At 43.3% G+C, this 25,312-nt stretch overlaps 1 protein-coding gene across 2 annotated transcripts in view; it reads right to left on the bottom strand.

Moving 5' to 3' along the window:
* PCSK6 (proprotein convertase subtilisin/kexin type 6) overlaps positions 1 to 25,312 on the bottom strand; it is a 205,996-nt gene that overhangs the window by 59,752 nt on the left and 120,932 nt on the right. For both annotated transcript variants that reach the window (XR_011030241.1, XM_068275084.1), the window contains exons 7-8: positions 11,346 to 11,518; positions 6,013 to 6,225 (exon numbers count right to left, since the gene is read on the bottom strand). Coding sequence is in view for 1 of the 2 variants with exons in the window: in XM_068275084.1 (XP_068131185.1) it covers positions 6,013 to 6,225; positions 11,346 to 11,518 (386 nt within the window). In the remaining variant the exon portion in view is untranslated. The remainder of the gene's footprint in view (positions 1 to 6,012; positions 6,226 to 11,345; positions 11,519 to 25,312) is intronic.

The following is a 25,312-nucleotide window of genomic DNA, read 5'->3' as shown; positions in this document are numbered from 1 at the left end:
CCACGGTCCCATGATAACCGCGGTGGTGGCAGTTTACTCTGAACCAGTGGGTGAAGTTGTAATCACCCGTGTCTCACAGGCTCCCTTCTGAGTTGTCTGCGGCTAATTCTTAACGGTTCCTGCGCATTGACTGCGACCAGAGTTCGCACGATCTGTGCGCTGGCACCGTTTAGAAGGCTAAGTGCGGTCAGCCACTAGGGCTCCTGTGACAGTGTTAGGCAGCGGTTGGGACCTGGGTTGTGCTGAAAGTATCTGCGATAGCGCTAGCGCTATCGAGAAACGAACTAATTCGTTGGTGTAGCTGGAAGGCAATATATTTTTTATATATACAGAGAGACTGTGTAGCCAGTACCCCTCCCCAAAAGTTTTATTTTTTTTGGCATGGAAATGTCCGGGAACTACAAGCTCATGGCCGTATCCGACCTGGAAAATCTTTGTCAGCTGCGGGGCATTGACACCCTCCGCAGGAACAAACAGGACATGGTAAATGACTTGTTTCAATGGGATACCCAGCAACCGCGGGAGCTGGATGTGTCTGCTGAGGTAGACGCTGCCCCATCTGACTCAAGGCAAGGGGAACCAGAGGCTGAAGATCCTAGGCGTACAGAGGTTGAGCATCCTGCGGGCCCTGTTGCAACAGTTACGCCAGAGACTGTCAGTATGGACCCCAATCCCAGAGTTTCTGAAAGTACTCGCCTGGAACCGGCCAGTACTGGACTGTCCGTTTGTACTGATCCGCTAATGCAGCAGGCATTACAAAAGCTGATGGACACTGAACTGGACAAGTACCTGCAGTACATGCGTGAGGAGCGCCAATCTGCAGAAGCGCGGACAGAGCGCCAAATGCGGGAGGAACGGGAGCGGCAAGCTGCTGCTGCTGCACGCCACGCGGAGAGGGATGCCGCTGAGCGAGAACGGGAGCGCCAACGACAGCATGAGCTAAACATGGCAAAAGTGCAACAGGCCAGCCGGAGTTCACCGCCCAGCCTCCCTGCTGAAGGAGCTGCAGCACCCGTAAGTGCAAAATTTAAATTTGCTAATATTGAGAAGGACACAGACATTGACTTGTTTTTGCGGTCTTTTGAAAAAGCCTGCCGTCAGTATCGTCTGTCCCAAGACCAGTGGGCCAGACATCTGACACCTTTGCTGCGCTACAAAGCGCTTGATGCTTTCGCAGAATTGCCTGCGGAAAAGGATAATGATTATGCTGCTATAAAAGACGCTATCATTACTAAGTACCAGCTGACGCCAGAAGCCTATCGCAAAAAGTTCAGGGCCTGGCAGAAAAAGTCTTCTGATTCGTACCGAGATGTGGTCAGCAGCTTGCTCACCACACTCCGCCAGTGGACTCTAGGCCTCACCAAAGGGTCTTATGGCGTCCTGGAGGACTTGATAGTCCTCGAACAATTTCTGAACATTTGCCCTGCTGATGTACGACAATTTGTGTTGGAGCGCAAGCCTGCGTCAGCCACTGTCGCTGCAGACCTTGCTGAGACTTTTGCAACTACCCGGGTAGCTGATACCCGCAGAACTGTTCCATCCAGCTGGAGAGGAGGTCAGCCCAATACCTCGGCAGACCCTCCTGCCCCTGTGAGCCGTCAGCCACAGAGGCCATCCAGCACAGCTTCTGCACCCAGGGCTGCAGCCCCTGGAGAGGTCACCTGTCACTACTGCCGCCAGCCCGGACACATGAAATTCGACTGTCCGGAGCGGAGACAGACACCACCAGCCCCTGGATCATCTGTATCCCCTGTACCTCACCAACAGCAGAGGCAACCCGCCAGCGAACCACAGCCTGGATCATCAGATTTTGTCCTGTTTTCCCGCGGAAAGGAAATCCGCGACCGAACCGACCAGCAGCAACTTGTTAGAGTGAACGGCAAAGTTGTCACCGGATTTCGAGACACCGGAGCTGACATCACGTTAGTTCCCTCACACCTTGTGCCAAAGGAGAACATCAGCTCCAGCCGATCCCTTGCCCTTACTGGAGTAGAGGGCACCCTTTTTCACATAGCCCACGCGACAGTGAAGCTGGATTGGGGATTAGGGATCCACGAAAGGGTTGTTGGGGTTATGAAGGATCTCCTAGTCCCTGTGTTGCTGGGGACTGATTTGGGCAAGCTTGTGTCCTACTATGAACCTGCCACGACCGCCTTGTCTCTCACGGAAGGAGACGGACTCCCCACCCACCACCAGGTACTTTATACACTTGGGGGAGCACCAGGGGGAGGCGGGTTGAATGTGCCCAGTTCAAGGGTACCAGGTTCAATAGTGCCTGCTTCAAAGGCACCTGAGTTTGGTGTACAGACTGTCTGTTGTGATGATGCTGTAACTGTACCTGAGTGTACTGTACAACCTGTCTGTAATGAAAAAATGTCTGTACCTGTCAATGTCATTACTGCATGCAATGATGATTTGAGTAATGTCCGTCTGTGCCATTCTGACAGTGTACCTGTGCTAGCAGTACCGCGCAGCTGCACTGCTCAGAACCCGAGCTCAGAACAGGTGGAGGGGGTTCCGGCCTCCTCCCCCTCCTCTGACCGCAGGGATGAGACCTTTCAGCCGCTGGCCTCGTGTGACATGAGCCAGTTGGCTGAAACTGACAGCGCCGTATTCTCAGCCGCACTACAACGTGACCCAAGCCTGGAGGTGCTCAGGCAGCAAGCCGCTGAGCCCCTCGCAGACGGGGCCGCTTTCAAGGTGTACTGGGAAGGTGGGAGACTGTACAGTGAGTCTGTACAGCCCCCTACAGGTAGATCCCACGCGAATACCAAATGGCTTGTGGTCCCGAGTGCGTTCAGGGGACATGTGCTGAAATCCGCACATGGTAATCCTCTGACAGGGCACTCGGGTGTCCGCAAGACACTTGCCGGTATTCGGAACCAGTTTTATTGGCCCCGGATGAACAGGGATGTAGCAAACTACTGCAGGGCATGTGCCGTCTGTCAGGAGCTGGGAAGGTCCAGGGATTCCCGCGGGGTTCCCTTAGGTCCACAGCCACTTAGCAGGGGAACCCTGCGTGGGCTGGCTGTTGACCTAACCAACCCACTGCCCGTTGTCAGCAGTCCCGGCAGACACCACGTCCGACTGCAGTGGCGCAAATGCCCTGTCCAGAACGGTCCATGTCGGGTCAACCCTGAGGGTAGCAGACCGCGACCGGTCCAGGGGAACCGAGCCACAGGCTCCAATAGGTTTTCCCGCCGTACCGGCAACTCGAGGCCCGTCAGCCAGGTTAGCGGCGCCGCCACACATCTTATGGATGGGTGGCTAAGCCGCAGACAGGGGGAGGGCTGTCACGGACGGTTGCGGGGCCGCAGGCGCGTCCTGGAACCGCCCGTGAAGAAAAGAACGATCACACTCGATTCCCTGCATCGATTGCGTTTCAGATCAATAGAACCAAGATTTGATGTGTAGTATCCCTCTGCCTAGGAACAGCTGGGGGATCTGTCTTAGCTGAGTGGAAGCCTGGGGGGGGAGGTGTTAATTAGCTTGAACATCTTCCCTGTGGAAGGCACAATTTCCCTTTCTGGTCTGGGAACCAGGTGACACCTAGCTGATCTCATTTAGATGTTAATTAACCAAAGGGTGATCCGGATGCCTAGGTGCAGCCAGGCAGGCTACGAATCTCCGGGAGGTCTTGACACCTTGCTCACTGGTAAAGATCAAAGGGAAGTCAGCTGTTAGCAGCTAGAACACATCCTGAATAAACCTGAGTCTCATAGCATAATCCATAACTTCCCAGTTCTGTCATATTTCTGGGGTTCCTGAGATGGCAGCTTCGCCAAACGTGGGGGAAGTGTAGCATGAGCCCCGGTGCTGGTTCTGAGGAAGTTTCAGAACATTCTGAGGTAAGGACTGCCAGTTAGGCAGTTTGAAAGTGCCCTGATGATACCACAGGGGTCCCACCCCTCATGTCTGGTATCAGGGCGCTGGGTAAATCGAGACAGACCTGAAAATGTTAATAAATCTGCCCTGACCTGTACGGTTCTGTGAGATAGAGCCCATATATGGGTAGATATGATTTCTAGTCCCCAGGACAAGGGGAGGGTTCATCTCATCTTCTAAGGGGGTGTGTGGCTCCCCGCCCTCACTCCCTCCTACTGAATCAGGGGCATAAGAATGGCAGAGGAGCCAAACTCAGTGTCCTCCACCCTGAAAACATCTTGAACTCATCGGTGCCAGCTTGAGGATATGCTGGCATCCACCTGGTCTGAACTTTGATTGAAACCCAGAACTCTGTTTTTCCCACAAAAAGGACATCTTTCCCGGAACTAAGTATTTTTCTCCCTTCTTTTATTTTTTATACTGGCTATTACTGTCTTAATAATTGTGATTTTAATAATTGTCTGTATATATTAATTATTTATATTGCGTGAATAAACGACTTTCTCCAAGTCATTCACTGTCCGCTACCCTGCTTACCAGCACACACAGAACTGATCCCGGGTCTCTGAAGATACGCTACTGTTTGTTGTTGTTGGCTAGACAGAATATTGTGTGTTTAACCGTTTTATTCGCAGGATTAGTCAGTCAGTTAGTGGGCTCCACGGTCCCATGATAACCGCGGTGGTGGTAGTTTACTCTGAACCAGTGGGTGAAGTTGTAATCACCCGTGTCTCACAGGCTCCCTTCTGAGTTGTCTGCGGCTAATTCTTAACGGTTCCTGCGCATTGACTGCGACCAGAGTTCGCACGATCTGGCACCGTTTAGAAGGCTAAGTGCGGTCAGCCACTAGGGCTCCTGTGACACTAGCGGTTTGCGTTTTTGCGATTCAGCCATCGCAAACGCTGTAGTGGAAAAGGGCCCTTAGTGTTTGTGGGCTAAACGAGATAGCGGCACTGGTTCCGATTTTTTTTGTGGCAAATGATCTCTTTGACAAAAGCTGCAGAAGTGGAAACATCCAAGCTTAAATGCTGTAAACAAATTGGTAGAGATATTGACCAGCCCTAGAAAACCAATACTACTATTTTGGGATATGAATCGGGCTATTACAGTGGATTTCACAACTTGTAAGGTGGCAATTAACACTGCTGCACTCTGAAACTGAAGAGCAATAGTCATACCAAAGGCCTGAGATGTCATCCATGGAAGTAACCTGTCTTAGGACGCAGACCAAAAGGTCCTTTGCAAATTGGCAAGCAACATGAAATATGACGTAGCAGATGTAAAACTGAACTTGCTTAAAATAATGTGTCTCACTTGATAAACTAAATAACTTCTTAACTTTGTGCTTCTATCAAATCTAGGTGTGCAGACGACATGCTGGTCACCTGCATTCCTGTGGGCAATATGAAAATGTGACTTATTACCTGGGGAGCCCTCATAGTAACTAAACAACAGTCTAGGAGCCAAATGAAAAACATATTTAAATTGTATTAAAGGGACACTACAGCGAAAAACTGTAAAATTTAAAATATGTGCAAACATATACAAATACTGTAAGTACATTTTTTTCCAGAGTAAAATGAGCCATACATTACTTTTCTCCTATGTTGCTGTCACTTACAGTAAGTAGTAGAGATCTGACAAAAGTGACCGGTTTTGGACTGGTCCATCTCTTTATAGGGGATTCTCAGCAAGGCTTTTATTCTTTATAAAGATATTCCTGAAAAAGGATTTAAACAATGATGCTGGCCAGCTTTCTGCTCTCTACACAGTTTTTTAGCAGTTGGACAGAGCAACTTCCTTTCACCAAGTGCTTTTGAAAATAAATGTATCCCTGAGAATCCCCCATAAAGAGTTGGACTAGTCCAAAACCTGTCACTTCTGTCAGATTTCTACTACCTACTGTAAGTGACAGCAACACAGGAGAAAAACAATTTATGTCTCATTTTACTCTGGAAAAAATGTGCTTATTTGTATAGGTATGCGCATATTTCAAATTATACAGTTTTTCGCTGTAGTGCCCCTTTAACTAAAAACAAAGCAAATAAAACCTATTATAGGCATTATTCCAAAGCTTACAGAAAGAGGCATCGGCCCTCACTCAGCCACTCAACCCCGTGCACTTACTATTTTCCGCTCGTAGAAGGCTCCACTGCTGTATGTTGTAGCGAGCGTGGAGGCACACTCTTCCAGGTACCATGGCTTGTAACCATTCTCTGTGGTGCTGCTAATGGAAATGGTGTAGATGCTATTGGTATAGCCATCACAGGAACAATAGTCTCCTTCTCGACCACCATTACCTGATGCCCACACAAAGATGGAGCCCAGTCCTTTGCGACCCTAAAACAAAAAAACAACATTTTTGTTTTCAAAAGTTCTTTACACTTTTACTGACTGAAATTCAGTGCTGCACAACATGTTGGCTCTTTAGAAAGGATAACAATAATCCCATTCAGGTGGAAGCTGCTATTCCCTACGTTCAGCACAGCTGCTCATTCAAAGTAATGCTGAGCAGGTGTTTCACTGTCCCAGAAGAAGCATTTCAGACAGTTTATCTTATTGGCATTAATTCACAGTTGCAAAGAGAATTTAATTGTAACCTCCACTCAGACAGGTACCTAAGCAGGTATTATTTTTAGCAGCAATTGAAAACCATAGGAAAGCATGAAGTAAATGCTTGATAGTGCTCAGGGGGTGATTAAAAGAAGGTATTTTTCAATAACTCTTCTAAATATGCACGGAAATGATTAAGAAAGGTTATTAAAGGGAACCTGAAGTGAGAGGGATATTAATAATAATCAGAACATTTGTATAGCACTTTTCTCTTGTCTTACTCAAAGCGCTCAAGAGCTGCAGCCACTGGGACACACTCCAGAGGCCACCCTGCAGTGTTGGGGAGTTTTGCCTAAGGAATCCTTATTGAATAGCTACAGACCCTAGCCAGGATTCGAACCCTGGTCTCCTATGTCAAAGGCGGTTCCTTTAACCACTATATCCACCACTACAGTATATCTACATCCTCTGTGACTTCATCTAAGTCACGAGGACATATATATATGTCTTGTAGCAGAAACACAGCTGTGCACAATTGGGCCTGCTCCTATGCAAACCTCTGGCACTATCTGCTGCAGCACTAATTGGTGAAAGGGAATAAAGGTTTCCTGAGCCAATAAGAATGATGTTTTTACCATTAAAAATACTTTTATTTTCTCAGTTAATAGTGAAAAATACACACTGTTGCATTATTTCAAAATCAAATATATTTACCATAAATTGTGAAAGTAACATAATCAAAGCTTTGTGATAAACGGTAGAAATAGCCAAACAAAATTTGTGGGTTTTTTTTATCTCCAGTAGTACTTTTTATTTTTAAATTGGAATTGGTGGTAATACTGAGAACTAATGTGTTTTTTCCCCTCTTTTTCCCATTAAATTGCATAGAAAATAAAATTGTATGAGGGAAAAAATGCCAATGAAAGGCTAGTTTGTCTAAAAAAAAGGATATACATTTCATTAAGGTGTCATAAATAGGGATAAAGTTATTGCTGATTAAGTAGGGACATAGCTAAAATGCAAAAACTGCTCTGGCCCATAAGGTGGAAACAAGGTCTAGATGCAATGTGGTTAACCAGTATACTATCCAGCCACTCATATGAAGGACGACTTTTTTTAAAACTATACTTAACCCCAGCCGAAGCTTCCTGAGGTAATCAGCGAAGAGGAGTGAACAGGAAGGTGATAGGAGGGAACATCACAGCAAGCTTGCCTCTTCCCATCTTAAAATTTGGACTTTAGTCAAAAGACAAGGTGATTACAGGAACCAGGAAGAACAAGGAGAGGAACAAGCAACACACAAAGGTATGTGGATTCATCATGAACAGACATACCTCTATGTTTACCATAGGTAGCTTTTGCCTCAGTTCAAGTGTGCTTTAAATAATGCACATTGCCTGGCTGTCTCTATGCTTCTAATACTTTTAACCATAGACTCCTAATAAGCAAGAAGGCCAAGTGCTCTGAATGAAGTCTGACTGTGTAAGTCACATGCTTGTTTCACATGTGCGACTAAAAAGATCAGTGTGACAGCCAGGCAACTGGTATTCTTTAAAAGAAAATATGGCAGCCTCCATATGCCTCTCAATTCAGGTTTCCTTTAAGGCAGTTTCAACTAGACATTTTTGGGCAAAAGGAAAAAACATTCAATACGTGGAAAAAAAATTTAGTGGACAAACCACAAGCTTCTCAGAATATAGAATGAATCACACATATACATATTTTGGTACATTGTTGCTATGCCGTCCCAGTAGATATCATCACTACAGGAGGAGTATGTGGAGAGAAGCATACAGCCTTATAGCTGTGAGCCATGACAGCGTTTGACATGTACCCAGCCTAATGCAGCTGCAACAGGGCTCTCTGCTGGGAACTGCAGGCTGGGGAATATTTTGACGACTTCTCTAGTACTTGAGCCAATTATCCCACGTGGGCACCTCCCCTTCGTGCCTTATCACATTTACAGCACATGTGACAAATGCTTCAGCTGGACACACACCCTGACCACAAGGACCTGCGTAATCCAAAAATCACATTTCATTACATCAGTCCATGAAAGGAGCAGAGGACCCATCAGCAGGGACTCTCACCACACAGCAATCTAAACAGAGTCGTTCTGTAACTACCCCGCTAATAACGGGCCAAAATGCAAGTGTGTGCTGACAAACGCTGAGTCGAGTTTTATTAAAATAAGTTTGAATACACCGCAGTGATCTTATACAGAATTCATAACTTTAATACCATAATGAAAGAGTGGCAAGCACAGTGTAGTTAGAGGGATGTTACAGCTCAATTTATGAATAAAATGTTCTCACATTGATTCTAAATGAAGCCATCAATGGATTAGATTGTGACAGTACAAGGATAGTAAATAGAAAACTATTTTACAGCAATCAGATATTCGCTCCAGTAGTAAGTACTCCTATCATTATCAGATGACATGCTGCAAAGATGCTATTTAAATAAAGATGGTACACACTTCTTCTACCAGACACCCAGACATGAAGGTAATCATGTTTTTGGGGGAAAAAAAAGTGATTTTAAACCTGTATGCAAAACACTAAAAGCTGGATGAAACGCTAAAAACCTGATCACCTCCCAATTCAACAGCGTAACCAAGCAGCTCGGGGTGACACAAAACCACAAGGAAAATATAGGGGAAGATACCAAAAAGCCCTCCTACTAAAAAGCAATGCTTAGTGAGGTTTGCCTTCTTAAAACAGAAGGTACTTGCGGTGAACATCTGTGGTTACCCACAATGCACCACTACTGAATAAGCAAATTATCTTTATGCCCCTGAAGCCAGGCTTACATCTAGAACTTCTAGTGTATAGCAAGCTTTAAAGTTAACAGAGCCACACCCACCCCACATGTAGACGGTCTCTTCCTCACTTTTGCTTCAGGAGCATAGAGATAATTTGCATATTCAGTAGCAGTGCATTGTGGGTAACCACAGATGTTCACTTTAAGCTGAATTATCACAAATACCTTCTGTTATAAGAAGGCACTCCAAATACAAACATCTCATATAAAATACCATCTCATAGGTGTTTTTTGATTTGTTTTTAGAAAAAAAAAATAATCAGTCACTTATCTCCATCCAACAGCGCCATATTTTCAAATGGGAAGGTAGTCACACTGACTTCACATATGCCCTTCCAATACAGTGCTCTGCTCCTCAGTGCAGGCACAGATCCTCCCACTGCTCTGCATTTCCCCTCTGCTTTTGTTGATGCATTGCAATGGCAACAGCCGATGGTGTAATTTCAAAGGTGCAAAAAAAACCCAACCCCCCCCCCCCAAAAAAAAACCTCACAATTCCCTGGCTACTGTACTTACTCCACTCTGGTAATCTACACTGCAGGATCAACAAGATAACCAGAGGTGTGCAAGATACTCTCAGTAGACCTCAGTATAATGGACACCTGCAGATTTTGACATTTTTATACTTTCTGCTCTGTGTAGCCAGTTATTTTTTTTTGAGGAAAATTAAACCTTACACGTGTCCTGTATACATTACATGGGTGTCCTTTCTGCTTAGTTTATTTAATCATAGCGAGCAATGGATTAACTTTCAATTATACAAAGTCACACATAGCACAAAAATAAAATATGATTTTTAATTAAACTGAAGTTACACACTATGTGTACAGCTGAGATATAGATACCCTGATTAGTCAAAACCTTAAAACCACCTGATCAGTACCTTGTAGGTTTCCCTTGTTTGGCAAAACTGCTCTCACCCATAGAGGAGTAAACTCCACAAGACCTCTGAAGCTGGACTATGTTATCTGGAACCAAGACATTAGCAGCAGAACCTGTAAGTCATCTAAGTTGTAAGATGGGACCTCCAGACATCTGCACAATAAGCGAATGTGTTGCCATGTCCGAGTAGTTCTGTAAACAGCGAGCACCTCTAGCAGACCACAGAAGGTGGTGCATTCTCAGCTGGTCCACTGTAGAGTGAACCGACCCAGATTCATGTGTCCATAAATTAACCAAATTGTACAAGCAACTGCACCAAAAAGGCGAAAAAAAATGTTTCAGAAAATAAAGATTACTGGTTAAGAGCTTTAACAGTAAGAGCAGCCATCTACACAAGATTGGTCACATGAAAAGTGAGTAAATACGTTGTATCCATGACTTAAAGGAAACCTAAAGTGAAAGTAATGTGCTTAGTTTAGCTTCCCTGGGACATCTTCCAGCCCCTGTAGTCTAGTCCCTTGCCGTTCTGTTCAGTTCCATTCAGCAGCTGTCCCTCTTCCATAGCCCTCCCACTGCCGAGAGCATTCTGTGCTGGCGCAGCTGGTAAAGATTGCATCAAACACTCCCAGCAACAGGAGCACAATTGAGGAGGTACGTGGCTCAAGTGGAGTAGTGTGCAACTAGCTCAGTCTACCAGCTTTCACAGGTGCACAGCTACTGAATGGAACACAGCAGAACAACAGTGAACAACAGTGAGGGACCCGAAGGACTACAAGGGGGCTGGAATAAGTTAAACTGGCTCATTGCTTTCGTACCCCTTAAGAGGCAAAATGATCCATGGATTTATCTTTTGGAACAGAAGGAGTTCATTTTCTAGAAACTGTTAACACATTGGAGAAGTTCTGAAGCACAGGAGGTCAAATCCCACTCACCATACTAGGATTGACCCTCTCACTGCTTTGTACCTTCTCTATCCAAGTGGATTTGTTGTCCAGATGTTATGATTCTATGATTTTTTTTTTATAATAAAGTATGTTTTAACGGACGTGCACTGCTACTTTCACTGGATGATTAATTTTTAGAAACTAATCAAAACTTTGCTATGGCACCATTGAGATTCACATTACACAATGCTATACATTGCCTTAAGGCCCTGCTTAACAAAGTGTACTGAACAGTTAAACTAGCTATAACCAGATTACCTTCTTGATTCCTTCCTCAAAGGCTTTTTTGGCCAGTGGTCCCGGCCCATCCACTGTCTTCCCATCATCATCAGGACCCCAGCTAGCACTATAAATGTCAATATAGTCAGGGCGGATGCCCAGAGATTTTGCTTCCACAACATCCGTTACATCTCCATCTAGCATGCGTATTCCTAGAGATATGGAAAAAAAAGTAAAAATGACTGAAGAGTTACCATTAAAGATCTATACTCAAATGGCAATTTCAAGAATCCAACAGTTTAAACAGACACTGAAGCGAGAAAAAAATTATGATATAATGAATTGGTTGTGTAGTACAGCTAAGAAATAAAGCATTAGGAGCAGAGAGATGTCTAATGATGTATACACACGGTGCGTTCGCGCACTCGATTTTCCCGTCGATTCGTTTATCTCCAACATGTCCGATTTGGATTTCGATGGATCGTTAGGTCGATTGGGCATAGTTTGCATGCGAATCGACCTAACGATCCATTGAAATCCAAATCGGACATGTTGGAAATAAACAAATCGACGGGAATCGACGGTAAAATCGAGTGCGCGAACGCACCGTGTGTATCCAGCATAATATTTGTTTCCAGTACAGGAAGAGTTAAGAAACTCCAGTTATCTATGCAAATAGCCATTGAGCTCCACGACTTTGAAAGTGGCAGAGAGCTCTGACTTCTGATTAGGTTATCTCAACTGTATTGTGTTTTTCTTTTGCAGAGAACAGTTCAGGATAGGTCAAAAGTTAACTGCCTGTTCTGTAAAAACATTTAGAATACTGAGTAATGTGTAAACTGCAAATATTAGAGAATGATGCAATGTTATTAAAAAAAAATAAAAAAAAGCTGTATAACTGAAAAAAAAATGAGAATATTTTTTTTTTTTGCTAACAATGTTCTAGTAATTACCCCTACTACAGAACCAAGTAATGATACCACCATTTTTTCACTTCAGTGTCTCTTTAAGGAACCAGGCTTGGCAGACTCATAAATCAGGTCCACAATCCATTCAAAGGTACCCTGGGATAACAAACAGGAGGTGAAAAATAAAAGATGACACAATGAATATGTTGATGTATTTCCTTTAGCTCTTTTAGAGAAATTTAAAGTGAACCTGCAGAGACATGTGATGTGATGAGATAAACCTATATACATATGATACTACCCCTACTTAGAAATTATGTTTCGTCCCTTTCTAATTTCCAGTATAGGAAGAGTTAAAGAAAATTGAGTAGTTCTCTATGCAATAGAGTTTCTATGACCTTGTTGCCGAAATCAGTCCTGTTTTTTGAAGCCATATAAATAAAAGCTTAAACAGTCAAGAAACTCAGAGACAGTTTGACATTAGGTTGTACTGCAGGAAAGTTGTGATGACTTATTCTTCTTTTACAGCTTAAAGGAGTACTGTAAGGGGTGAAATAAAAGTGTTGAACTTACCTGGGGCGTCTACCAGCCCCCTGCAGACATCTGGTGCCCGCACGGGGAAAAATGACCCCCCGACCCCTTCTGTGGCTCACTTCCTGGGTTTTGTGACTTTAATGTTGCAGGCCACTGCCCCTGCGCAGACCTGGCCGCGCGCGTCCTCGCTCCAGCTGACGTTGCTGGGAGCTTCCTGCGCAGGTTGCAAAAACCAGGAAGTGAGCCGTGGCAGGGACTGGAGGATCGTTTTGTCCCTATATGGGCACAGGACGTCTGTGGGGGGCCGTTAGAAGCCCCAGGTAAGTTTAACTCCCCCCCCCCCCCCCCTTTACAGTTGTCCTTTAAAAGGCAAAATGTGGATCTGAAATTGCAACAGTGACAGTATGATGCAATGTTATAAATAAAGCTAGATAACTAAAAATAGAAATATGATACGCTTTTCTTTTTTTACCAATGCTCAATTTGATATTCGTACTACACATATAATTCATTATCTCATAAGTATATTTTGACTTCAGGTTTAATATAACAGATAAAAGTAAGGCAGATTCAAGTAAAATAAAGTTCAATGTCAGAACACCAAGTTCTGGAGATATTAATGAAGAAACTGAGGAGCAAAGTACATTTGGGGAGAATGGCATGGCCCTTCAGGGGACACCTAAGAGGGATCTTCCTAGGTTCCCACATTTAGGCTGATTAACTACTTATCCTACCCAAAAGAGAGACATCCATTATAGTATTGACTCCAGTTTTACATCAGTGTTGTGCAGACAGATCAGGATATTCTAATTGGACTGTGAAGATGAACAACAACATACTAATGTGAAAGACCCATTATGCTTTGCTGCCCCTAAATAGTCTCGAGTTCTTCTAGGCGCACAGTGTAGACTTGTGCTTTCAGAATATAAAGCCTTACCATACTTATTAATTCTTTTAAATATGATCACTTTTAATAGCATGCTGAAGCTACCTGTATTCAGCTCGGTCCAACATTTTGTACTATGTAAGCTGCAACCCCTACTGACCACATACCCACAATATTTACTATAAAAAGGCAAACGACCTCCATTAAATGTGAACCCAGAACGGATCTTTCAAGTTTTGTATCCTATAACCAGTGCCTCCCTGCATACAAACAGCAAAGCCTTTCAATTTAATTATGAGTGCAGCTAATTAAGCAGTTCTCATTCATCTGCAGAATGTGCTCTTGCTTCTTCCTCACTAGATGAAATTCTCAGCGCTGCTTCAGTCATTCAGCCACAAAACCACTCTGTTTTCTTGTGCATACCAACAGATTTTATAGAGTGGCTGCTGCATCTAAATGTCATGTATACAAATTAAGCATCCACTTCCATCAACACCATATCTGTTTACAAGACAGGGACTGTTCTGAAAAACAGGATGAGACAAGATCTGTGTAGAGAAAGGATGATTTCGGTTTAAAGGGAACCAGTCTCAAAGAAGCATTTGTCATTTCAATAACCACTCTTGAATTATAGTGCTGCCTTACTGGTTAAAAATATCGATTTTCCACATTATCCATTTTCTCAAAAATATTGCAATATATAGGCTATAATATGCTGTCAGTACAGAGCAGAAACAGCAGCCTTTTCTGGATGCACAACTGTGAATGAGGGCAAAAGATATCCTTGAAGCTGGTTTCACACTGCAAACTGGAGGTAGTGTTGCAGCAGGCGTTAGTGCGCAGTGTTCCCTGTCTGACATTCAGCCTAGCAGGAAGTGACGTGTGTTTGCTGTCACTTCCTGCTTTGAGGTATGCGGAAGTGCACGGAAGAGTATTGTAAAAAAAAAAAAACACTTTCGCGGATGCGTGCCACAACGTCAACTTTTTAAAAACCCCAGCGAAGCACATAGACTAACATGACTTCTGAGCCGAAGCAGATCACCGCGGATCCCTCACGGTAACGTAGTTCTGCGCTAGCGTTAGCTTGGGCACTTCCAGCGCAGTGTACTGCAACGTGGGAAGTATGAACTTCTCCATAGGATTACATTAGGCTGAGGTAGCAGTGCATCAATTTGACGCACTGCACCTTCCTGGTGCGAAAGAGCCCTAAAACAAAACGCCACATAATGAAAGAGCTATGGAGGTGGTCACCTTTATTCTCGATTAAAGCAGCAGGGAAAGCCATACTATCCCAGGACACAAAAAATACACATATAAAAGTTCTACTGTGTTGTCCACATTTTGTTTTCAGTAAATTTTATATAGTAAATACAGAGAAAACCGTTTCAGGCATTTTCCATCTTTGCTGCCTCTGACTAAAGCCATTTCCTCCCTTACTCTTTTTTTTCTCCTAGAAAATGCATCATATCTAGCTTGCTTTGTAAACACATATGAGCACAGCATAGATCATATTTCACAGCCTTGTGTCATACTAAACTGCCCTCAGCCAATCAGTGAGGCGCAGGAATGTGGAAGGGGAGATAACAAGCTTCACTCACCCTGGCAATGTACCAGAAAGGAGCCAGGCAGACAGATAAGATTCATTACAGCAGAAACATTTATGATTATATTGGAATGCTTGCAATGCAGGGTCAGGTTGTAGAATGTAAAATAAACAGCGAGCAGTGGTTAAATGGAATTTGTTTTTATGGCGGACAATCCCGCTTTAACAAAAAGTTCCTTGGCTGACTGTCATGCTCAAATTATACCTGTACTGCTCAGAAAAAGGACCCCATGCAGTGCTCAAGTCTACCATCGCCAACAACAATATTTAACCATCCATCCCTACTTTAATGTACACAATACAGATAACTTGCATAATTCTGGCCATAAACCATGTGAACGTCACCCTACGGCTTATTACTCAAATGCGATTCATCACTAGCAACACAATTACTATAACCATTACAATAACTGGACAATAACCGATAGCTCCATTAATGACTTTAAAGAGAAATTCCGACCAAGAATTTAACTTTATCCCAATCAGTAGCTGATACCCCCTTTTACATGAGAAATCTATTCCTTTTCACAAACAGACCATCAGGGGGCGCTGTATGATTGATATTGTGCTGAATCCCCTCCCACAAGAAACTCTGAGGACCGTGGTACTCCTGGCAGTTTCCTGTCTGTGAACCTTGCTGCATTGTGGGAAATAGCTGTTTACAGCGGTTTCCAACTGCCAAAAAAGCATGCAGCAGCTACATCCCCTGCCAACAGTAAAAATGTCACCATGTAATAAATGTCAGAATGTAAATCAGGAAAAGGAAAGATTTTACAATGGGTAAACACTGACTAAATCATTTATACATAATTATTGTAAAAATGAAGCACTTTTTTTATTACATTATATTCACTGGAGTTCCTCTTTAATGTTTCAACTAGTGGCATTGTTCCCACTAGCAAGTCCGCGTACCGTAAGATTAACATTTATTTATTTATTGTATTTTAAAGCCCCAACATATTATGCAGAGCGCTTTATGGTTATGACCTGTTCCTGAACATACACAATCGTAATTACTCCTCCGAAAGCGTTACCTTACAGTATGTTCTATAGTATTTTGCATTTACAACCCATATGCTTGAATCTGGCACAGATAGACAGATCTGGCACCGATCCCTGCATACAGCTAAGGGTTAAGTTACAGTGTTCTCAGAGTGTTAATATAGTTACAGTCTTGCGCTGACTCGCCCGTGGTGGCAAGCATTTGAATTGTATGTGTGCGGCGAATCCTTTGGAGTCAGAACGCTCCTCTGGGCTAGTCGGTTCATAGATTGCAAATATACATATGGGTATCTATGCGCAAATCGACAGCAAGACACTGATCGATTGACCCAATCACGGATCGGCCCTTGCGGTTCTTGACAATATGTGAGCAATTACTCCATGGGGTTTGGTTACTAAGGTTGGAAAACAGTGGTGAAGCAATTTATATCAAGCAAAGTTGGACAGCGATATGTGACAACTGTCTGATATTACCTGTCAAACACTTGCAATGATCATCTAAGTCCTCTTTATAGTGAGGACTGGTGAAAGGGTTAGGAATTAAAATATTTTCTATAATGCGGGCAGGACGGTGGTGTAGTGGTTATCACTCATGCCTTGCAGCACTGGGTCCCTGGTTTGATTCCCAACCAGGACAACAACTGCAAGGAGTTTATATGTTCTTCCCATGTCTGCACGGGATTCCTTTGGGCACTCCGGTTTCCTCCCAAATCGTAAAAGCATACATATAAGTTAATTGATACCAAAGCATTCAGATAAGTTAATTGGCTTCCTTCTAAAATTGGCTCTAGACTATAATAGATATATGACTATGGTAGGGATTAGATTGTGAGCTCCTCTGAAGGACAGTTAATGACAAGACTAAATATAAACACTCTGTAAAGCACTGTGAAAGATGGCACAATATAAGTACTAAATAGTAATAAATAATATATAGCCTTGCTATACTGATGATAAAGTTCTCATTGTGTATTGACAGTCACAAATGCTTCCTGGTACAATTCAGTATTCCCCACTATGTTCTGACATGACCCAGGTGATAGATGCATCTTTCACTCCCTGGCAAATATTTAAAAATACAGTCCAGACTTGCTGCATCACTTATGTTCTCCAACCTTGGTAAATCAGGCCTTATGTGTCAGTCTTTGGCAATGGTAACACTCCAGAATAGTGTGAGCCTAGATGCGTTTCAGATTTAAGAAAGGCTCTCTCCTTCCTCCTCATGGCAGCTATTCACAATGGCATGGAACATGAAGTTCTGAGACGTTTTGTCATCTGAGCTCCTGTTAAAGTGGGCCTTTATGTGTCAAACATGTCATGTTCGGTTCAATTTCCTATTTTTGTATGGATTAATCACAGTTTTATTATGGAATGTTCTACTTTCTATAAGTACATGTTCTTTTCCCATACCTTGTACTGCATTATACTTGTACTTGAAAAAAACAATAAAGTATTTTTGAGACTAAAGTGAACCTAAAAACACATTTCTCTGTGTTACCACTGACTTTCATTACATCCAAAAAATACATACAGCAGGATTTCCACAACAAAAAGCAACAGAGAAAATTGGGATGGATAAATGTCAAATGGCCCCAAGAAAATCATTGCACTCTTCAATCTGTCTGTTTTACGTCTGGTATACAGCTCATCAGAATGGATGAAGGATTTAGACCATACATGTGAAACTCTGGCCCTCAGAGCCATTAAATTTGGCCCCAAGTGGTTTCCCCACTTTGCATTATGTGTGGCCCACTCTAGACCAGCAGGGAAGCTATATTTAAGGTGAAGTCCTAAAACATCAGGAAAGCCATGTGGGGGCGGTAGGGGAAAGCACTAATCACTAGGGAACTGTATAGAGGTTGGTTGGGGCCACTAGACTAGACACCAGGGAAATGCATAGGGGAGGGAAGAGGACCATTAGACACCAGGGAACTTTATAAGGGAGGAAGGTGGCCAGTAGACATTGAGGTTGGCCTGCGACTAGGCCCCAGTGTTTATTTTTGGCCCACTTTGTATTTGAGTTTGACACCCCTGATTTAGACAATCTGTTCCTGGAGCTCACTGCTTTGGCCTTTGCCTCTACAGTGAGACTCTTCTGCAACCAGTATTCTTTTTGGTGGCACCAGCTTAAGAAATCTTTCCCCTTCAAGATCAATAAGCATTTAACACCATGTTTACTACATCTGAAATTGAGTAAAGTGGAAAAGTTTCATTGCGGTTACTAATGCGGTTTATTCTAGGTCATGGTGAAAAGTGTGCATGTAGCCAACCAATTATCCACTAATTACAGTATAAGAGTATAAGATCTACTGGCCTCTACAAGGACTCAGCAATGTTAACATTGTACTACTATACCGACTAAAGGCTAATGTGAAAACCTTTCTGCACCTAGACATTGGGTTTTCATTCCGTAAACTATTCATTTTAGAGATATTACAGTGTAAACCAAGTAATACAAGAGCACTGGACTGTGAATCAACCATAAGACAGCACTTGAAGCCAGAAATTCTCCACACACGGCTTCCCACTGACATTTAATACTTTGCAAACATGGAGAGCCATTAAGAGCTTTATAGCCAGAGAAGACAAATTTTCAGAATGTTTCTTCAAGTAACAAAAGAAAGCTGTTCTATTATCTTGAGATGTAACCGCAGGCCAGTGTGGAGCTGGAGGTGGACATGCAAAGCAGCTATGAAGTAAAAGCTTCCTGGATTTTAAAGCCTTTGTTCCAGCAGAGTTTTCTTTTTATACGCAATTAATAGAACATTTGAAATTAATTATATGTAAAAAGGTTTGTCAAAAATGTTCTCGTTTTTGCAAAATGTAAATAACTTCTGCACCAATTCACAGGTCACCGTTCCTTCTCAGGAGGCTTCATCAGGTGTGTAAATGTGTCTCTGGCAGCCCAGCACTGGAGCAGTCCCCCTTCTGTAACACAATGTCACTGTTGGGGGGAGGCGTAATTTTAATGTCTTACCAGACCCTCCCCTCCCTTCCATTTCCCCAATGTGTCAATCCCAAAGTGTAAAAAACAAAAACCCAATTCTTCCTCAAGGTTGTAGTAAGCCCCCCTCAGCCAGAAAAATAATTCCTTTCTATGTCGTGGGTGGGAATCTCCGGTTCTTCACCAGCTAAATCTAACCTTCCCAACCCCATTTGTAAGAAAACAGGCCCAAAAGAAACAATTTAGGAAGTCCTGTGACAAAAATCCCAGGTGCCAAGTTAACCTACAGCCCGCATGCCCATCATCATATCTGAGGCTAGGTTCACAGTGGGACATTGCGGTGTAAAATTGCAACGCAACATTACAACCAGGGCTGTGGAGTCGGAGTCGAGGAGTCGGAGCAATTTTGGGCACCCGGAGTCGGAGTTGGAGTCGGAGTTTCAGAAACTGAGGAGTCGGAGTCAGGAGTCGCATGATTTTTGTACAAAATCCACAACCCTGTTAAGTATTAGACTAAGGAGACTGAGTAGAGGAGTCTGAGCAATTTTGGGTACCCGGAGTCGGAGTCGTGGTTTCAGAAACTGAGGAGTCGGAGTTGGAGTCGGAAGATTTTTGTACTGACTCCACAGCCCTGATTACAACTCAACAAAAAAGTAGCAATGCAGATTAACACTGTGTTACCGTTGCATACAGTAGGTACAGTGAAGCATACAGGCAATGAAAAGTATGCTTCCCTGTACCTGTTAAAGTGTGCGTTTAGAGGTAACACACTGCAGGAGTGCGTTACATAGCGCTATACATTATACCGTAACCCTAATATCACACTGTAAACGTTGCATACACTTCTAATTGCAGTGTAGTAAGGTACGTTATAAGACTTTAAAATGCAGCACCGCAACGTCCTACTGTGAGCATAGCCTAAAAGCTTTGCCCTACAGCTACCTACCCACCACTCCCAGGCAGTCTGAAAAATTCTCTTTTTTAGTTATATGGGCCTGCAGGGGCGAGGTGGGGTGAATTTACTTCAAAAGCTTTACTTCAATACTCAAAAAGGGGGCAAAGTCTCTTAGTGCTTTCCTCTCATAGAAACCAAAGCTCATAGGCTTGTCTCAGATCAGTACATCACTGCAGTTTGCAATATGTTACAGGGGAAAAAATAAATGTCCATAAATGGCTTTTCAGTTTTGATTTAAATGCCTCCAGGGTTGGAGCTGTCTAGATTGGGTGTGGCAAGGCTTTCCAAAGGGTAGGGGCAGCATGACAGTTGTTTTTGGCTCTCAAAGCTTTTGAGTTGGACTCTGGAAGTAGTCAAGTTATTGGATCCTGTTGGTCTGAAGTTGTGGGAGGTGTGACGCAGTTGCAAAAAGTTCTTCAGATATTTGCTGCCTAGATTGTGTAGAGATTTGAATGTGCGTTTATTCCCTTGTTGCCCAATCTATCCTAACCCTTTACATATGGCACTGTAATGAGACAGTCAGTGTTATTCACTTCCTCTGTCAGTGGTTGTAATGTTGTAGGCCACTGCAGTAAGGATCTGAGTGCTGCCTGTGGCAGGAATGTACTTGCAGCAGGTTATGTCCACTCAATGTACAGCCTCTGATTATTTCTGCAAGGTATGTGGGGACTTTTCAGGATTGTGATCGTTAAGAATTTTCAAAATCCACCGTAACATTTTTAAAAAATGTTACAACCACACATGATATACTTCTATGCCCATCTACATACATTGTACTGTTAATGCAAAAAAAAAAAAAAAGGGGGGGGGGGGGGGGTGTAAGTAGAAAACGCAAAAAGGAAGACATTTTACCTGCTAATATAGAGAAATGGAAAAAATAATTTCCTGTTTGATTAAAAAAAAAAAAAAAAGACCTGCATGTGTCTTGTTGGCTATAAAATGCTATAAGTAGGATGTTGCTGGATTCTAATTGCTGCAGCAGGAGTCTGGAGGAACTCTGCTGGAGAGATTAAATGTGCATGGATAATTTAACAGAAATAGCTCATCACATGTTGAGTTCTGGATTAAAAGAAAAAACAGCGTAGAGGTAAATAAACTTACTGGAATAACATGTCCAAGACACAATCAAAGCCCCATTCTAGGCACAATTTATCCATCAAAGCACTTTAATTAGCCAATTTAAAAAATAATGACTTGTAAAATGTCTGGTCAGAAGCCTAGGTAAGGCCTAAACGACAGACTGTTACAGGCTGTAATCTTCTCAGACTGACTGCACTACCTGTGCCTTCTCCATTACAGTCTAAGCTCGGGCGCATTTAAAATACAGCCACAGTGCCCAACGCGGGGTGACTGACAACGCTGGAACGAGGGGAGCAAAAGAAGACAGGGAACGCTCTATAGGATCCAGAGCCTTCCCTGTCCATAGGCAAGTATATGGCTTTTTTTTTTTTTTTTTTAATATTGCCTTTACATTTACTTTAATCGCACTTTAACTACTTAAGGACCGCCATAGTTGAAATCTATGCCCTGTTTTGATGGCTATTTGGCTGCCAGGGCATAGATTTCGACTCACCGCTGCTGCGCGCATCCGCCGTTTTCGTTGCTCCTGCCGATCTCGCCACTGTCTCCCGCCACAGCTCACTCGCCCTGCCTGTCTTTATGATGGCAGAGCCCTGTGAGCGGGTCAGGAGCCAAATTCATTGGCTCCGGACCCGGTCTTTTAATGCAAGCATAGCGTTGTGATGCGCTTATTTTGTCCATTGAGCCGCGTCACAACAGACATTGTAAAAAGGAGCCCAAATATTCCATATTACTCAGTCCTTAGCAAGGCTAAAAGAAGGATGCAGGACAGAGGGCAGGTCATACCGAAATCAGGGCATCACATTATCACAAGTATTATGACAATTTCAAGCATGGTATTAGAATTCATCCAGGTCGCACTAAAACACTTAATGTGACCAAACGTACCTAGGGGGAAAAACAACTCCACAGAAACAGATAAATGCAAACAACTGCCAGCTACATATAGACATTTGTCTGTTAGCTAGAGAGTGCAGTACAATGCTGATTGGAAAGAACTAGTTTTCTGCATGGATTTACAACAGTCATGAATACTAACCAGTGCTCTAAGCATTTGTTCAGCCAGTGTTGTCTTTAAGCAGTTAATGGCTGCAGGGCATTGTATAATATTTCAGATTAATCTCCTGAGCAGCAGTGCAGCGTGTAACAGAACAGCATTGTGTGGCAGTGACCCAAGATTGTGACTCGTTTAACCCCTTTGGCGATGAGAAGCGCTACGCCGCTACTCGCTGCCAGGAATCCAGTGCATGAAGAACATGGTGAGATACAGGGCGCGCAGCACAATACACAGGAACGCAATGATGTGTGACTAATGACTGCTTTTCCCTGTTGCAAGTTCCAGCTCATTGCCCAGGAGCAGGTGACGCACAATATAGACTTCTACAGCTGCGTGTCCTCACACTCAAGGCATCAGAGGAACAATTCAAAACCCAGTGAATAGGTTTATTTATATTCAAACACTGAAAAAAAGCATGTATTAGGGCTGGTGCACACCAAAACCCGCTAGCAGATCCGCAAAATGCTAGCAGATTTTTAAACGCTTTTTTTTATTTTTATGAGGCGTTTTGCTAGCGTTTTGCGGATTGCTGCTGCGGTTTTCAGTATAGTAGATTTCATATATTGTTACAGTAAAGCTGTTACTGAACAGCTTCTGTAACAAAAACGCCTGCAAAACCGCTCTGAAGTGCCGTTTTTCAGAGCGGTTTGCGTTTTTCCTATACTTAACATTGAGGCAGAAACGCATCCGAAATCCAAAAAATGCCTCACCCAGGCATTTTTCGTTTCTGCAAAACGCCTGCCGCTCTGGTGTGCACCACCCCATTGAGATACATTGACCAAGCAGATCCGCAGCCGCAAGCGGATCTGAAAACGCCCAAAAAGCCGCTCGGTGTGCACCAGCCCTTAAAGAGCAATTATATCAGGCCAGAATTCTCTGGAGTCCACACAAAGGAACAAGAGTGCCAGCAGCTAAAGAGAATTGCACTGCAATGGAAGGGATATCGTTTTCACTACTCTATCAATGAAAAGATCAGTCCTGACCATTTTAGAAAGAGCGCTGTATGGGGTTGGTCTTAAAGCGGACCTGAACCCAAGGTGAGATTGATATGGAAGCTGCTATATTTATTTCTTTTTATGTGGAGCAGAACTCAGAACTTCCTCTCTGCTCTAAAAGATAAGCAACAGTATAATAACCTTTACAGAAAACATTCCTTTGTTACAGTTGATCCTGCAATAAATCTGCAGTTTGTCTACTTTCGTGGAAGCAGACACATTAACATCCTGTGTTTACAAATGAGATCTCTGCCATGGCAGTCAGGTGAGTTGAGGGATCAAATTACAACTTGTGATTAGTCACAGATAAGGGGGGAATTACACAGGCTAAACGCTAAATACATGCATGGTGCATTTCTCTATGTTTTACTTCTGTCCTGTGCAAGAGTTCAGGTCCACTTTAAGTGAGTTTCTATCATTACCCCTCTTCCCCCACCGGACAACGCTGTCTTCTGAGTACCGGTCACATGTAGTATTGTGATCGGAAGCCAGATGACGAGGTTGGGATTGCATTGCTGTGGGTAGCAGAAGAGAACAAGCCAATCCAGACAGGTAAATAAGAAGATGCTCTCTGCGCCGCTCTGCATAGCTACATTAGGCAGCAAAACAATTTCAGCTGGCTGCAGATGCCCTGCCACGAGCTGACTAAAACAAGACAACTCGCGCAGGGCTGCTAAGAGAATAAAATAAGGAACTATTATTTATATATATATATATATATATATATATATATATATATATATATATATATATATATATATATATATATATATATATATATATATATACATACAGGATCTTCTAAAAAAATTAGCATTTTGTGATAAAGTTCATTAATTTCTGTAATGTACTGATAAGCATTAGACTTTCATATATTTTAGATTCATTACACACAACTGAAGTAGTTCAAGCCTTTTATTGTTTTAATATTGATGATTTTGGCATACAGCTCATGAAAACCCAAATTTCCTATCTCAAAAAATTAGCATATTTCATCCGACCAATAAAAGAAAAGTGTTTTTAAAACAAAAAAGTCATCCTTCAAATAATTATGTTCAGCTATGCACTCAATACTTGTTAGGGAATCCTTTTGCAGAAATGACTGCTTCAATGCGGCGTGGCATGGAGGCAATCAGCCTGTGGCACTGCTCAGGTGTTATGGAGGCCCAGGATGCTTCGATAGCGGCCTTAAGCTCATCCAGAGCGTTGGGTCTTGCGTCTCTCTACTTTCTCTTCACAATATCCCACAGATTCTCTATGGGGTTCAGGTCAGGAGAGTTGGCAGGCCAATTGAGCACAGTAATACCATGGTCATTAAACCATTTACCAGTGGTTTTGGCACTGTGAGCAGGTGCCAGGTCATGCTGAAAAATGAAATCTTCATCTCCATAAAGCTTTTCAGCAGATGGAAGCATGAAGTGCTCCAAAATCTCCTGATAGCTAGCTGCATTGACCCTGCCCTTGATAAAACACAGTGGACCAACATCAGCAGCTGACATGGCACCCCAGACCATCACTGACTGTGGGTACTTGACACTGGACTTCAGGCATTTTGGCATTTCCCTCTCCCTAGTCTTCCTCCAGACTCTGGCACCTTGATTTCCGAATGACATGTAAAAGTTGCTTTCATCCGAAAAAAGTACTTTGGACCACTGAGCAACAGTCCAGTGCTGCTTCTCTGTAGCCCAGGTCAGGCGCTTCTGCCGCTGTTTCTGGTTCAAAAGTGGGTTCATGCTTCCATCTGCTGAAAAGCTTTATGGAGATGAAGATTTCATTTTTCAGCACCACCTGGCACCTGCTCACAGTGCCAAAACCACTGGTAAATGGTTTACTGACCATGGTATTACTGTGCTCAATTGGCCTGCCAACTCTCCTGACCTGAACCCCATAGAGAATCTGTGGGATATTGTGAAGAGAAAGTTGAGAGACGCAAGACCCAACACTCTGGATGAGCTTAAGGCCGCTATCGAAGCATCCTGAGCCTCCATAACACCTGAGCAGTGCCACAGGCTGATTGACTCCATGCCACGCCGCATTGAAGC

The sequence above is a fragment of the Hyperolius riggenbachi genome, chromosome 3 (genome assembly GCF_040937935.1).
Source record: "Hyperolius riggenbachi isolate aHypRig1 chromosome 3, aHypRig1.pri, whole genome shotgun sequence".
Lineage (NCBI taxonomy): Eukaryota > Metazoa > Chordata > Amphibia > Anura > Hyperoliidae > Hyperolius > Hyperolius riggenbachi.
This window is presented reverse-complemented; position numbering and strand designations above follow the sequence as displayed.